Below are 16,925 nucleotides of genomic sequence, written 5' to 3'. Positions count from 1 at the left end.
AAAACATGTATAGGGGAAAAATGGTAGGATTTGGGACACCATTTTGAACTCTCCATTCAATTCTGCTCAAATCAGAGAATTTACAGGGTTACAGGAGGTAGAGCTGTAAACAAATCAAAGGTGTCTGACATTAAAAAGAAAAAGATGAGTTATCATAAAGGTGTTTCAGGTATCAGGGTAGTCTGGAATCCTGTTTATAATCCCAGGGTAAAGCAAGTGATGAGATCAGCTTTGCTGAATAAGACCAATAGGCTCTTATCATCTGTCTTGTTTTGTGTGTCAAATAAAAGAATAGGCTTTTGTGCAAGCAGAATATCATGTGCTCTGCCTAGGACAAAGGCAGGGTGGAGATGGGCTGAAAAGGAGATGGGCTATAATAATATTTAGAAATCAGGTGCTGAGAGAGTAGAAAAGCTGACAGAGAATATGATATTCTTATAATAATTACATCTCAGAATAGTTGGGCAGAAAAGGCCAATGTAGGCTTCTAACAATTTTAGGTCATACCAACCAGGGATGCTGTTCTCAGCTGTGATTTTCCACCCTTTTTTTCCCATCCAGTCACCGTGCTATTTTGAGCCCATCAGTTCTTGGAAGTCAAGGTCAGAAGAAAATGGAGCCAAACGAATGAAGCATTCCTTGAAGCTTCCTCTTGAAGGTGCAGATCCAGACTGTGGTACTTCTGTGTTGCTCTAGCAGTTCCTGCTTAGTTTATATGTCTTTGGGAGTCTGGTGGTCAAACAGAATGGGGGAACATAGCCAAGCTGCCTAAGGAAAAGGACCATAGCCTGATCATTCCTCTTGAGCAGCTTGGAACAGATGCACCACCACTCTGCTAAAAGCTCAGGTAATTATGATGAGGGTGTGTGCCTTCCTCAGTAGGAAAGCTTTAGCTGGACTGTCATACTGTGTTGCAAAGGTGTAAGTCACTATGGTACATATCCATCAGTCAAACCCAGGCTCAACTTCCAGCAGGGAAAGTGAGTGAAGATAAAAGCTGCTTACAGTGGATCCAGTGAAGCCCCTTTGGCAGGAGGCACTCAGTGCTAAATGCTCCACTTGTCATTGGCAGAATTAAAGGAAAGGTGGAGGTGCTGAGAGGCACCAATGCCTTTATGATGGGCTTCCTTCCCTGTTTACATTCATTACTAAGACCTAAATAGGTCTTAGGGTCACCCATCAGTTACTATTCCAGAAGCAAAGCTAGTGGAAGGCTTGACTAAGGTCTTGAATTTAAAAGCCAACTGCAATATATCTTCTAGGATTTTTAGGTGATCTTCAGTATTCAGATTGAGGTTCTTCACGTTGCAGAATACATTGAAGGCTGATGTTTTATTTCAAAAATAACTTTAGGAAAGACTTTTTTGAAGCAGAGGAAGGACACAGAAATTATTGTCTTCAGCCTACTTTTCCTAACTGTTGCTCTGCTTTACATCAGTGTCTGTGAGATACTAGTAGGGCTTTAGAGAATTGGTGCTAGATTTGTAAAAACTCTGGACCACTTTACATGAGATACCATGTAGGCTCTACAAGTTTAGGTAGTAGAGTCTTTCAGAAAGAAAATCTAACTGAAAGAACCCAGAAAAAAGCTAACACATCTGTGCTGGATCCCATACTGTGCATTTAACAGCAATTTGGCCTCTACTTTGCTCTCTATTTCAAGTCCAAGAAAGGTCTGATCAAATCAATGGTGATAAATTTTCCTCTTCCAGAGGAATAAACTGATTGCAAACCCACAATAGCCAGTGTGCAGAGTTCTTGGTTCTGGTCAAGGTGCACAAAACTGCAGGAGAAGCAGCAAACAAAAGAGGTTCATTGAAGGTGAGAAGCTGACAATTAACTCTTCTGCTGCAAATCAAGTGTCAGTAGCATCTGCTTTGTACACTAGGGCACACCTGAGATGGACCTCCTGGCCCTGAGCTGGGGATTGCTGATGGGGGCTGCAAAATATGGGGAGCTGCTGGCACAGCAGCTGCAGCGAGGTCAGGATCTCACCTGCCAAAGGACACAGGAAAAAGGAAAAGAAAAAAAAGATTCCATAAATCACTGCTGTTTGAGGGGAGCAGCTCCCTGAATTGGCTCTTGACAGCACAGCTGCTTTTCTTCAGTCTGTGGGGCAGTGGTGGTGATAAAAGACTAATGGAGATGGATGAATATAATTAAGTAGTGTGAAAGAGAGGGGGTGAGATGAAATGAAAATGAAATGAAATAGGAAATGAAGAGGAATGGCAGGTAGGAGGAAGAAATTGCATGTTCCCCTGAGCTATATTTTAGGTTATGGGTAGTTGGCTTCAAATCTAGGTGGGCCTCTAGTCCCCATCTCTAACAAATCAAGGACAATCATCTGACAAAGAAAGCACATGAGAAATAGTGGGAACTGAGTCCATAACCTGATGCTCAAATGTATATTGCTTCTGGTCATACAAATTTAACCATATTGATGTGTGGTGGGAAAACAAAAATTATCTGACAATGAGTTTTGGATGAAAACAAGTTATACCCAGGTCTGTCATGTAGGAAAGACCTATGTACGTTTCTGAGCTGCACTCAGGAACCAGAGATACTTGTCAAGCAGCATCAAAAGTTGTTTTTTTTTCCCCCAAGATTTGCCAAGTGTGCCCATAGATGACTATTTGTCAATTTATTTTTCTTTTCCCCCCATGACTTAATTACTTTGTGTATCATCCTCTCCCCTGGCAGTGGTGCTTCAGTTTTTCAGTTGAGAACAAGTTATTTGTGCTTCTTGTTGGCTGGTTCAGGCACTTTCTGGTGTAAGGGAATACGTGCTTTCTTTGCTCAAAGTCAATTTTTACATGAAAATCATTCTATCAGATGGGCATCTCTGAGAAACAGTGACCTCCAAGTGAAGGGCTGTTGGCTGTACCTCCTTCTCAGCCCACCAGAGTTAAGCACAGCCATTTCTGTGCCTTTTCCCAGCTCTGGTCTGATCTGAAAGGCTCAAAGCAGCTTCTACTAAGAAGCTATGAAAGCAAAATAGGGCAGGACTGTGTCCATGTGGGAGCAGATGCTGGAGTAGGTCTAGTGGTGGTCTTCCATGCATTAATGGTTTGAAAATCCCAGCAGAAGGGAGGTGAACAAGCTCTGAGCAGTTGGTGCCTGCAGATGATTGTCCACACTTGACTGCAGACACCCTCACTCTGCTCTCTGTGACTCAAGCTAAAAGCCAGGCTCTGCTGAAGGCAAAATTCCACTGATGTGAACCATAGATGAACCATCTGCAATGATGACCTAAAATCCAGGAGTCCACAGTTCCACTGCTGGCTGTACTGCAGTTCTTTACCATAACCTTGGGTAGGTCTCAAGCCTTGGGACTCTTTTTTTCCTACCTGCAAAGCAGAAGATCCAGTTTCTTTTCCTCAGAGCAGCATAGTTTTATAAAGTATAAATATCTGTGAAATTAAGTGTTTTGACTGTGTGAGCATGTCAGAGAAGAAACCATAAATATGTGTCAGGCCTATGATCTGAATTCAAGCCAGTGAAGTAGAAAAAGTGTCGACAGCCTTAAACCAAGTGTCCTGTACACACATCTCCTTCTGTCTACCTGAAAGATTATTTGTGGAATGTGTTTCTATTTTTCTCTGACAAAAAACAGAATATCAAGCAAAGCAGCATGACTCATTTCTTTGTCAGGCAAGCTCTAAACCCTGCTTACTGGGATGTGACTGAGGTATTGGGAAATGAGAAGCTCATTGCAGGCCACAATATTCATCCTGCCACTGAAGGAGAAACAAAGAATGCCACCTTCAGATGAAATGGATGTGCTCTCCAAGCCAAGGTAGGTTTATCTCCTCCACAACTTCTCTGTGATCTGGGATTATATTTGGACCATACAGTGAAAGAGAGAAGTGGCAAGTGAGGAGAGTTAGGAGGAGAACTAATGATTTTACAACAGGACAACATACAAGCAATACAGCACTGAAAGTATCTGCAGACTCTGTTCAAAGTTTTTTTAAGAGCACCACTCACCATAAAATATTTTACCTTCAGTAATTTTTCATGGTCCTTTCTCTGTGTAACGCCAAGTTTGGGTGCACATCATGTGGTTCATAACTGCTGGCCACCAGAGTGGACATTCTCCATGGGTCTTTTTTCTTCCAATATTGCATGTAGCATATTCAAAGCAATACCCAGCCATACCACACTGAGCTCTTTATTACCAGAGATTTTTGGACAGAAGCACATAATCTAGATTTTCTGAATCAATAGGCAGATGGAAGCTACTACTTTTTTTTTTTTAGTAGTTTTTCCAACTTGTACATTTTAGATTTACATAACTTGGTTTCACACATCTGAAGAAAAAACACTGACATAAATCTAAATTTATCTTTGATGCATTTACAAATATTTTTTCTTTTTTTTTTTTTTTTTCCTGACATGTCTCTGTCTAGACTTCTGCCAGAAAGCAGGAACTTTAACTTTCTCTCCTGTTGATGTAAATACCTTTTAGCTTTGTGCAGAGAATGGCATGATTCTCACTTTCTCATGAGGATGGGAGACCCATTTGCTCCACCAATGAAACTCATTGGGTTTCCAGGGTAAGCAGCTCTGACATCTTCCCACTACACACTGTGCATGGCACTGAAATACATCATCATTGTGACTCCAGGCTGGTTGAATTTTTTTATTATTATTGTTTTCAATTTGGTTCACTGAAACAATGAAGGCTAGCTGCATCCGGCTCTTAATTTGACTTCATGTTTTATTGTCATTATTTTTGCAAAGGCCTTAATTCCCCTCTAAAACATTTTAATTAAAACAGCAATTTCTCAGTGCTGCACTTTTTGTGAGCAGATTTTTGCAGCAACTTCAAAGAGACGTGGGTATTTACTGAATTTGGTGTGGTGATAGTTGAGGCTGCCTACTGGCAAAGAAAAATTCATAAACATCTCTAGGAAATTTTGCTGTGGTAATGACAACATTTCCTTCTTACATTTTAGCAAGTCTAATATTTCCCAATCTCAACAGGCATATTTCACAGACACAGGCATAAGCATTGTTATCTACTCACAGTCTGAGCTCTGTGGGGTAAGTACCTTTCAGTGGTGACACCTTGGGCTTTGGCAAAGGGTACAAGAGGCCCCAGGTTAGTTTGCTGTGTTTGGGTCATTTTACAGATTATCACTAGATTGGGAATAATGAAACCAAAGTTCACTTTTTGATCAAATTTCCATAGCCCTCCAATGTGATTTTGAGTGGCCATTTAATTTTGTGTGCCTCAGTTCCTACTGGTAAAGGGATGATGACATGTCCTGGCTTTTAATCATCCTATCTCTTGGTGGCAGTGCTCCAAATATCTCCTATGGCTCCAAAGGCTTCCTAGCTCTAGAGGGTCCTGGGGTTTTCAAAGTGCTCTTCCAGTAAAATTAAGAAATGCTAAGGATTTATTTCTCCTTACTTTTGGCAGGTGAGCCTGGAGCTGGTTTGATGATCTCATTTTGGGCCCACACCTGTCTGTGGGTAACCAGGCAGGCAGAGATCCACTCCAAATTGAGATGATGGGACTAGGGACACACAGCCATGGCAGACCATATCTAAAAAAACAGACTAAGGTCCAGGTATCTTCTGTGGCTTAGGCAGGTGGTTGTGGCCAGCCTGGCCAGCTGGGCCACCTCTGAGGCTGGTCTCCCTGTGCTAGGACCTACAACTGGCAGTGAGGCTCATGCCCTTATTTAAAAAATCATTTTTCTGTGCACAGAAGAAAACCAAGTTTCTTCCCTGGACACTTTTCACTCTTTTATCTTTATGAAGGGGAAATAATAGAAGTACTTGGAAGCAGCATATTCATCTCCACTGTGAGCATCAGGCAAGGACCAGCATGGAAAGCCAGCATGGAGTATGGCGTGACACATCATGTAGCTGCTTTAATATACAGTATAATTACAGTGACAAACTTCTGCCTCTTGAAGCATCAGGGATTGAAGTGGTTGCCCCGAAGGAGAAAGAAGGTTAGTTGGAGAATTTTGACCAACTCTAGGTTGGAAAATGCAGCACTTCCTCTGCACTGGATTAAAAGTGATCAGCATGGCCAAAGGGGTCCTGTGAGAGACAGGTAAGCAGGCTGAAAGGAAATTGAAAATATTAAAGAAATGAAGCTGGGCTGGCTGGAACAAGTTTTACAATTCCCTATTCCTCCTTGATTTAATAGCGTTGGGCGTCCTGAAGGGTAGATTGAGCAGACTTAGACGTGACAGCAAGATACTTTTCCACACGAATAAACCCCCTGAAATTAATTGGACTGCTCACAAAAGTGCCTGAGAATGTGAACTAGGCTTGCACATTTCCAGAGCTCAGATCTGATCTTTCTTCAGCAATGTAAGGGCCAGGCTGCACGGTGAACAGCAGCAGCTTAGCTGGAAGTGTGAATTCCAGCCCCTCTCAGCGAGCAGGTCAATGTCTCTGTGGACATTGCTTAGAGGCATTTGCTTAGGCTTGAGATGCTTGTTCACCTCATTTAAGAAACCAAACCACATGTAAAAGCCCCCTCGCATGATGGTCTGGAAAGAAATAGCTTTGTTGTTGTTTCAAAGAACTAGTGAGCCAACAAGGCAAAGCTTTGGAGTTGGGTACTGGGTTTTTACTGCAGTCTCTACGAGCTATACAAAGTCTGAAGACATTGTATGTACAGTACATCTTTAATAAGAAGGGAGCTCACAGTCTACCAAATTCTGCCAAATAAACTTTTAATACATACTGTACTTCACTCAGTAGTTGTCCATCTCTTCTTCACGGAATATCTAACAGCTCTAAAAATATTTTCTTGGAAGAGGATAGAATTATCATTGTTATATATCAATCAAGTATGGTTAATGAAGCAAAGCCAGCATGCTAGTATTGCACAAGGGGAAAAGCTTCCAGAACACAAAGTGGAACAAAAAATGCCCTCAAAATTCTGCTGAAGGGAACAGGAAGCTCTGGATGCCACATCGGTAGGATCCGTGTAGCTCTTAGGCGTCCTTGTACTGCAGCAGGTTTGCTTTGCCTCTTCACTGCCACATTTCTCTCTGAAACAGGTAGGGATCTTCCAGACCATTACAAAAAAAAAGAAAAAAACAAAAAAAAATTACAGCAGCTGCAGCAAAGTGTGGTACTATTCAAATTCTTGAAGAGTGAGGCTTTTATTTCAAAATATCATATATTAATATATATATATTTCTATATATATACTTTAACTGGTATAAAGTAAATTGTAGATCCAAACTTTTACTGTTGTTTGTACTTTGCAATCTTGGAAACTTTACCAAAGGAACCATTTTCTTCTTTTTTTTTGTATTTTCAGCTGTCACAAATCAGGGGCATTATTTCCATCGAATACTTTCTTTCACACAGTAAAGCCACTGTTGTTATCTGGTAAACAGTCAAAGTGCAAATAAGAAATCCATTTGGCTTGTAAATGCTGAGATGGTTTTAAACTTTCCATACTTTGTCCTCATAAATCAGCAGGGCTTTCACTGTCTCCATGCAGCTGGTGCTCTGTTAGGTCCTCGGGTGGATCTGCAGGAAGGAAGTGCCAAAGAGTCAGTGAGATAAAATATGTTGTGAGAGGACAGACAGACCTGGGCTTCGTGGCAGTTTGCCCTGCTCATGATATACCTGAATTTAAATCACAGTATTTTGGGGAGGGTCTTTTCTCTTTGGACTGCATGGATTCAAGGATGGGTGAGGGGTAGACCCTAAGCAAGCTCCTGCCTCTGCTTTGGGAGAACCCAGATGTGCTTCTCTCACCTGGGCTGGTGGTGCAGGAGATGCCAGCACAGCTTTGGGCAGGGGTCATGCTCACCCCAGCCTTCCACCCTCCCCTTCTCAGAGTGATGCTAGTAGCTCCTCACAGACCAGGATATGCAGAAGGATCCACCTTTCAGGCTCATTTGGGACCCCACCAACCCACTTACATAAAGAAGGGCAGAATAGGTGTGACCAGCTGTATAATAGACTGGGAAGTCTATGAAATAGTCTGGCCAGTTTAATCTGCTCACCTTGGGTGAGATAGCATGGCCTGCAACAGACCATAAACCCATCACTCTTTATGAGCAGCACCACAACTGATCCCAGTGAGTGCACTAATGGCTTGAAGAGGAAACACCACTGCCCAGAGGGGTTTTTTTTTTGGAAGCTGAAATAAGAATGACTGACCAGAAGCAAAAATATCTCTCTTGAGGAAAGCCTTTTGTTTCTTTCTGACATGGATACACACAGATGAATGGCACAAGGGGTCCAGCCCTTTGCTAGATGACTAGGTCAGCAATGAAACTCAAATTGACTAGAATACAAGCAGGCCCAGGCATTAAATCAGGTCTACAAATTATTAACTAACCACTAGGTGATATGATGAAATGCAGCAGTAAGTCTTATAGCAAGAGATATTTGCTGTCTTGTGCTCTACTGCTTTGATCTGACCTCTTAATTACAGAGACTGTTATCACAAAAATAGAGGGGTTCCTTCACTGCTCTAAAGACTTCATCTGGAAGTCATCTGACATATTAACCTAGTTGGACAGCTCAAAAGAAGAAAATAAAACTCTGGGTCCATTTACCATTTCCTTCCTTTCCTCAGTTGCCATTCTCTGCTCTCCTGTTTTGCCACTGACAAGTGACCCTGCTGGGTTCTTTCTTGGGGGGTGAATCCATCCCATTCTCATTTGTACATTGCCTCAGGAATTGGTGTGGTTAGTGTAGGAGCAGGGAATGACAACGGTGCCAAGGGGCCATGGGCACCTCAGGTGCTATTTGCTGCAGCATCACATGAGCACTGGCTGCTAAAAAATGTGATGCTCAGGTCCCTGGGAGCACTGTAAACTGGCCTGTATTTCCCTGATGGCAAAATGTGTGGTAAATTAAGTGTTACTCTGGAAACTGGGGGGTGGCTGGGCTGTAATGGAGGATGTAGGTTGTGAAGCTGGAGAGAGGCTCCAAGCTGAGCTGCTCTGCCAGTCCCCAAGTGCTCAACACTTTAATTTCCATCCTCCACAGTATCAGCAGAAAAACAGCTTGTTGGAGTATTTAGAGGGCTAGTACATGAATGCCAGGTGTTATTAGTGTGGATTGCATAAAAAAGGGCATTTTGCATTGCAAGTGTGCACATGAGCCTGGGCAGAAATCCCAGGGGAAGAGCACTGTGCTCCTCAAGGGCTGGCAAAGCAGTGTACAGACAGTCATGTGTAGACTCCAATCCACTGTCAAGAACTTGTGAGTGACTCCTTCACTCAGATGGGAAGTGACAAACTGTGGGATGCACAAAGAGACATATTTTCATGTTTTTCAGCAGCTCTGGCTCTTACAGGCATTTATTTGCCCTTTTAGGCACCATCTCCCAGCATCCAGACTGAGACTGTGCTCTTGCATCTCCCCTGGTGCCAGTAGCTCTGCTGAAATGTAGTGATGTGACCTCCAGCCAGGTCCTAGCACAGCTCCAAGGGCCCCACATTTTTAAGGAAAGCATTGAAACCTATGGTCTTAAAAAAAAAAAAAAACAAACCCAAAACAACAAACAACACCTGAACAAGGATTAAAAAAAAATGTTGAAACGGCTCCAAAAATTGAATTACAAAATGATTTCTTTCCAGTGTTTGTCACCTGCTCTTACTGTCAATAGAAAACAAATTGATTTACAGAGGTTGTGAGCTTTCCATCTTTGGCTTTAACAACTTAATTAGTGAGCTATGCTAAGGACTACACATGGGAATGAATGCAACAGAAGGAAGGACTGGAGGATGTGCTGGTAAAGCCTTTGCTGGATCTGTTGTCCACCTTCTTCTGATACTAATCAGTACTAATCACATTGGAGAACCAACAATGAAGTAATAAATGACATTGTGAAATTACATATATTGTCTATATATATATACACACACACAGATGTATTCTCATATATATAAATATATATAAAAAAATATACACACACACATGTTTATATGTGATTTACTGTGGGCCTTGAAGAATGTACCAATAGGTATTTTAACCCTATGAGTCACAAATGCAAATGTTTTGCTTCTCAGGACAGCAGCTGCCTAAATTAAATGTATTTAATGTAAAGAAAAAACTTCATTAGAGCAGTTCCCAGTTTACAGCCTATGGTGACTTGCTCCAGCTTTTTGGCTCATTGCCACAGATGTATCTAAGATGTTGAGTGATTTGTCTTGTTTCTTCTTTCTTAACCTCCTTAACTACATAAATTACAGACACACAGCCCAATCTTGCAGCCTGGATTGGGATCAGTACAGTTTATAGTGTAACCTCTTTCTCTGATGCCATCTGAAATGACAACACAAAGAAAAAGATGCCTGTTGCAGGATCTGATTGCTTCTATTATTTTATATTTATGTTGTGGCTTGGTGCAGCAGTGCAGATTCAAGCAAAGTTTCAGGGATTATGAAGCAGATTTTTTTGCTTAGAAAATGCAAGAGACAGTTGCTAAGCACATCATGTCAAGTTGCCTTTGTCAACTGGGTTCCATAATGATATTTTAAAGCTACAAAGCAAAATTCTACTGGAAGCAGCACCATAAGGTACTCCCCTCACAAGCTAATTAAAATAACTCCTGTGGGTAAATGAAGAAATATTTTTTCAGTTATGAGCACTCACTCTGTAAGTATTTAATTTAAATGAAATACAATAATGCATACTGAATAGATTGGACCATATATCTGCATATTAATGAAGCTGCTAAATTTCTAGCAATCACTTCTAGATGCAGGCTATGGCCTAAGACTAGTTTATGTGATGAGGATTGGGGGAGTTAAGGGCAGGACAATTTCACAGAAAAAAAAAAAAGCAAATGCAATTCCTAAATGATATAATTTGCAGACATACTGCAGAATTACTGAATCATTGTAATTTAACAAAAGTATAACATACTGCTTTATATTGCTTATTATTTCTTTAATATCACTTTCTACCATTTTAATTCCCCAGTTCAGTGAGAAAAATGTAGCCTCAGTGAAAATGTCATGTAGTAGGTTTAGGGTTTTGGTTTTGGTTTTTTATTTTAATGACACTGCAAGGACAATTCATTAGGGGCATTAGTGGCATTTGTTTCAGTTGTGAGCATAGAGTGGTTTGTAGAATGACACTGTAGGAGGAACTTTAGTCAAGGAATCACAGTTCTCTCCACCCTTTGCTCTGGGAGGTGACAAAGGGATAATATGCACCCTGTTTTCAGGAGCCACTTACTGCCTTCTGCAAAGAAAACCTCCTCAATTAGTATGCATCCTACTAATTTAATGTGGTGGTGAGATTAGACATGCCAGAAGGCACTGTTCAAGAAACTGGGGTTGCAATACAAATCATTCGTGCTAGGGTAAATCATACAGAGGGGAAAAAAAAGAGTTCAGATGGCATGGGGAGCAGTTGGGGTAAAACCTCTTCCTTCAACATAAGGCCTAGAAGACATGAAAAATGACTAGAGTTAGGACTGTAAAAAAAAGTAGTAAAAAAATCATGACACTAAGCTTTGCATTCTTGTGCATGGCTAGCTAGGCATGAATATGTAGGACTTCTTAAGAAACAGGGCAAAGATTCTTGAAAATTTGCTTTTTTTCATTTTGCAGGTTTCAAAAATTACTTTGCACTTCAGGGAAACCCCAAATTTATTCATTTATTAAAAAAAAAAAATTTGAATTGACAAATGTAATTTTCTTGGAAAAAAAATTATTTTTATAATGCAAATGAAATTAAAATTGTTGAACACAGGTATAGGTGGCAGTTTTAAGAAAATGGTTGTGAAACAATTGCACAATGCAGAAGAAAAGCTGGACTCTGTTTTTGAAAAAAACACTTTGTATTTTTTCCCCCAAGTAATCTCCCAGTGGGAGAAGTCTGGCCAGCTCCCTCACTCTCTCTCTTTGCAGCTGTGGCTCTGCACTTTCCTAGCAGTGGTGGAAGGTTCTCTTGCTGTCACCTGATGGCCTGTGTCACCTGAATATTCAGCATCTCAGGAGTATGTCACTAATGGGTGCACGTGGCTAGAGCTGCTCTGAAGTAAGACCTGAAATGTAGATGGTGAGTTGAGTCCTCAGCCCATTTCTACAAAGCACACAGCTGCTAATACAGATGTGGCCTGGGACAGCTAAGGAATAGATGTAGGATCCAGCAGATCCCTTTGATACAATATTCTGCCCTTTATCCACCAGGAAGGGACTCACTGATGTCCACTAGTTTTTTTTCTGAGGTGACAATGTCTGTCAGAAAGTGACCTGGTGATTCAGTAGCTCCAACCTGCTCGTTATCAAGCCTGGACCCAGCTAACCTGAATCCATCTGAATTTCCCCTGATTTATGGCCGGAAGCATCGGGTGGCTGGGGATGATGGAAAAGATATAGGTGAGCAATGATCAGTGACTCCCTTTCCTATTAAGACTTCCCAGGTATAGATGGAAAGATGACTTACTCTGGTGGTCTTGATTTTATTGCCAGTCGCACACATCCATCCAGAATTATCAGGCAACGTTTTACATTCCTCTCCTTCTAGGCAGGGCTCCATCTCACACCACCACTTCCCAATCACTATTGAAGCTAAAAGAGAAAAGACAATGTTCACAACTATGTTATCATGAAAAATCTAATTAAATAATACCTCAGGGCTCTAACACTGCATTTAAAAGGCAGAGTGTCCCTTCTAAACCCTTCAACTGAAATTTAGTTGCAAGGATTTCACTTTTAATTACTTGTTTTGCATCCTGTGTTCTCTAGGCCAGTGCACTGCTTGCCACAGCTTCTTTGTACACGAGTCCACTGGGGGGCTGTGACTGCAGGGAATGTTGTGATGGCAGCAATACTGCTTCAGACCTAAGGACAATCCACCCTAACAGCTCATCTTCAGAAGTGGCCAATCTGATCTTTATGGACATCTGTAAGAACAAGGCAAGTCGAAAGAGATTCTCCTCAGAATATTCTCTAGGTCTTCTGGACTTGTGGCTCAGGGTACAGCAGAATAAACAGTGTTTGCTCTCAATACCTACAGCTGGCTGCTTCTTCCACAAATCTGCACAGAATTTTTTGAACCCCTGTAGACTTTTAGCTTTCATACTATCCCATGGCAGGAAGCATCACAACTAGAAATAGAAAGTAAGGTAATACTGAACAGCAGCAGAAGTTCAGTTTGTTGAAACATGGTTAAAATTTTATAGAAGCTGTATTATCTCTAGCAGTAACTTTTAATTTCCAAATATTTAATGTTGTAAATAATGACAGTGTTTGGATCTTGTTGTTGGAATTTAATTGGCACATATGTTTACAACCTTGACTGTACCTTAATGAAGTTTCTTGCCTGGGAATTGGTATCTGTCTATAAACTTAACTGTATCTTAATGACATTTTTTGTCTGGGGATTTTGATAAACTTTAGCTAACCTTGCAAACTGTGACGAGCTGGTGCATGAGTGGCTCTGTCTGTGGTTTGTTTTCCCTGGCAAGAACTAATTTCATGGTTGCACTCACGAAGCCCAGCTGTCAAAGCTCCTTGCAAACTTAAATAGAGGTGCTTAACCTGTTCCTATCACCCCATACAGCTGCTTCAAGCCCATAAAATAGCTTTGAAGCAGTAGATACCTTGTATCACACCATTCAGCTCTGGAAAATACATGCATTGATTTAAGGACATTTCAGAGTTTATAGGTCAAGTCTTGATTTATTTTTTTTAATCTAGCTTTAATCTGTTTATGCTCAAAAAATCCTAAGGAAACACCCAAAGACGTATCTGCAGCTGCTATTAATGGAGTGATGAAATTTATACTCCAATCCTAATTTTTTAGGCATGATTTCACTTTTGACTTAGCTTTGAAAGGAAAACTTTTCACAGGACTGTTCCAATTTAGCATTTTGTTTCCCAGTGTGGTTCATGAAAAATGAACCACGGTCAAACCTCAGCCACTTTGAACTCTTTCAGCAGCCTGCTGTAATCACCTCTTCTCCTTAATGCCCCCCAGACTTTCTGAGCCAGCTTCCTTTGCTGCAGCCTAACAACCAACACACAGACAGGTGTAAGCATGTAGGTGTGTGGTATTTTATGTATTCTTTAGGCAAGAATGCAGCAGAGAAAAATCATTTACATCATTTAAATGGACCCAAAGTTATGTCCTGTGGCCAGAAAGGAACCTAATTTTACATAAAGCTGGTAGTAAACTGTGGGAAATAAAAATGGTTAATATACAATAGGAAATCCTGTACAGAAGGTCAAGTATACATTCATTAAATTCAACTTTTATTTCCTTTGAAGTGCAATTAATAGTTCCTTCAGAAAGGTGAGATCTTTGTTCCTCAGATAAGCTGGACAAACCAGCCCCTGCCACTTGTTGAGGTACATGGTTGAACCAAGGGGAATATGGTCAAGATATTGGGTGAGCCACGCTGGAGTGCATCCAAGTATTGCCTAATTTAGTGCAAAATAAACCAGAATGAGAAGCAATAGTACTAGATCAACTAATTAACTCTGATGGGAAGCTACTGCAATTCAGGAGTCCAATTTAGTATCTACAAAAGAGGGCTTCACTCAGTATGTGATTATACCAGCAGATCTGCTGAATATCCCAACATGGATATCCAACAAAGTCCCAACAGGGATATGGCTTTCACCTGCTGAATTTACCTGAAACACAGGGAGAAACACTTTGGCTTTGGGACCTCCTTTTGTCTGGAAGAAGAGTTGAGTAAGTCTGAGCAAGTGAGCTAAGCTTAGAATACTCTGGAATATAACAGAATAACTCAGTTGGAAGGTCCCTACAACAATCATCTAGTTCTCTGAGGTTTCTTTCCTGTTTCTTCTCACAGCTCATACCTCATTTTTATCATGCAAGATACAATTTCTCCACATGTACAGCACACACACACAAAACCCTTCACACCCACACTTGCAAGGCTGTTTAATGACGTTATTCACACATCATTTTCAGAAGGGTCTCATCAATGCTGTAACAGTGGAGGAAAAGGACATCTCTCTTTGCTGTGCCTCAAAAGGCACACGAGGGCTGAATCTGTGCTCTATTAATAATAGACTATGCAGTGGGCAAACTGGAAAACTGTATCCTGCTAAATACTGGACTTCACAGCAATCATCAGAGCAGAGCATCCTCAGAATAGGTGAGAGGAATCCTGTGATATGGAAGCAAAAGAAATGATCATAATTATTTAGTAGTAGTAGTGCTGTAGCATTACATTACCATGGGGAAGGACTCTGTGGTGCTGGGCACTGAAAACCACAAAACTGAACATCCTGGTCTAGGGAGTTTACAATGTAAAACAGAGCTGTGGGATGAATGCAGACTGAGAGGCAGCATGGAGAAACAATGCTGTTCACAGCAATTAAAATGATCTAACTACTTATGGATGCTGTTAAATACAGCCCAAGCATTCAGATATTGACCTTGGAAAAGAACCAAATGCAAAGTCAGCGCTGAACCGTAATGTCAGCTGATTAATGTATAGTGTGCAGCTTTTGTGTGTGTGTATGTTTTTGGGCTCACAGTGCAGTTCCAGTCACAAGATAACCCACCCAAGGGCCCAACAGTGAGTACCCTCACCTGACCCCACTCAGTGTAGAATCATAGAATCGTTCTGGTTGGAAGAAACCTTCAAGATCATCAAGTCCAACCGTTAACCCAGCACTGCCAGGTCACCACTAAACCACGTCCCTCAGCACAACATCTACAAATCTTTTATATACCCCCAAGGATGGTGACTCCACCATTTCCATGGCTAGCCAGTTCCAGGGCTTTACAACCCTTTCTGTGAAGAAATTTTCAGACAAAAAGCTCTTATATGTCTATAATATGTAAGTGGGCAAAATCCTTTGTGAGTCTGAAGCATTACAAAGCTTGCTGTGGTCTAGTCTTCAGCACCCTGCTGTGGCAGGGGTGTCCAGAGCCCAATGAAAACTATTTCCTTTGAGCCTTGTGTTTATAGGTTTTTCTCTTCTATGACAAGTCTTTTCATCTTTAGGACCAGTTGTCCTTCTTGGGTACTGTTAATCCTTTGAGGTCTACTTGATTTCGAAGTTTTACACCTCCAGCTCTGTTCAAAGAGGCAGGAAAAGCTTTAAAATGAATCACAGTTTGCTTCATTTGAGATTAGGTACATCTGTATGGGGAGGGGGGGAAAGCTTCCCCTGGAAATACAATGCAGCTTCTCTCCACTTAGGTGGTTATGTCATTCTGAGATGTGCTGAAGCACTCGTGTGGGAGAGAGAACTGTTAAAATTAAGATGCTTTCCCTCAGGGTGGTTTGCATTCACGATCTCCCAGATCCTGAGGATCCTGAGCTTCTCAGTGACCCAAACTGCTGATTCTGGATGAGAATTAGAGAATCCTGTTAGTTACCAGGCATCACAGGCTGTGAGTGCTCACACTATGCTGAATTAGATGCCTGTAATGTTTTGGAGTGGTTTTCATCGTGTTCTTCTCACTGTCTGGGGAATACATGAAGCATGGAGATTTTTCATGCAAGGCTGATCTGACTGAGACTGATACCCTCAGCCATGGGGAAAGAAAAAGGATGTGATATAAAAGAGTATTCTTGTTTTGTTTGTATTTTATTTTGTTTTGTTCCCCAGCTCCTGCTAGTGTAAATAAGGGATTGCTTATATCCAAGTTCTTTTCAAGAAAAATTAAACTCCAAGCATATAACTAATGGAGCTGACTAGAAAAGCATCTTTCTTCAGAAAATTCTTGACATTTTTTTCTTTTCCAGTCCAATTCACACTGGTTGTGGTGGTTTTTGTTTGTTTGTTTGTTTGTTTGTTTTTAACTTTTGCTTGCAAAGCTACAGAAAAATTGTAATCCAAATATTTAACTTTTGATGTATTTAGTCTGCATGGATTAACAGACAAAAAAGCATTTGGCTGAAATGACATTTGCAAATCATGTGTACCATAGAAACTACAGATAAGAGATCTGGGGATCAGACTGAACACAGGGAAAGA

General features: G+C 41.1%; 1 protein-coding gene across 1 annotated transcript in view; it reads right to left on the bottom strand.

Annotated features, from left to right (window-relative positions):
* Window positions 1-6,637: 6,637 nt before the first annotated feature.
* Window positions 6,638-16,925, bottom strand: part of FAM19A1 (family with sequence similarity 19 (chemokine (C-C motif)-like), member A1) — a gene marked incomplete at its 5' end in the record, with an annotated part of 45,167 nt that continues 34,879 nt past the window's right edge. Inside the window, 2 exons of the mRNA XM_008941174.1 lie at window positions 6,638-7,512; window positions 12,403-12,527. Coding sequence (XP_008939422.1) covers window positions 7,495-7,512; window positions 12,403-12,527 — 143 coding nt within the window. The remainder of the gene's footprint in view (window positions 7,513-12,402; window positions 12,528-16,925) is intronic.

Source organism: Merops nubicus, unplaced genomic scaffold (assembly GCF_000691845.1).
Source record: "Merops nubicus isolate BGI_N331 unplaced genomic scaffold, ASM69184v1 scaffold285, whole genome shotgun sequence".
In the NCBI taxonomy this organism is placed as follows: Eukaryota; Metazoa; Chordata; class Aves; order Coraciiformes; family Meropidae; genus Merops; species Merops nubicus.
The sequence above is the reverse complement of the archived record's forward strand: the minus strand, read 5'-3'. Positions and strand labels throughout refer to the sequence as shown.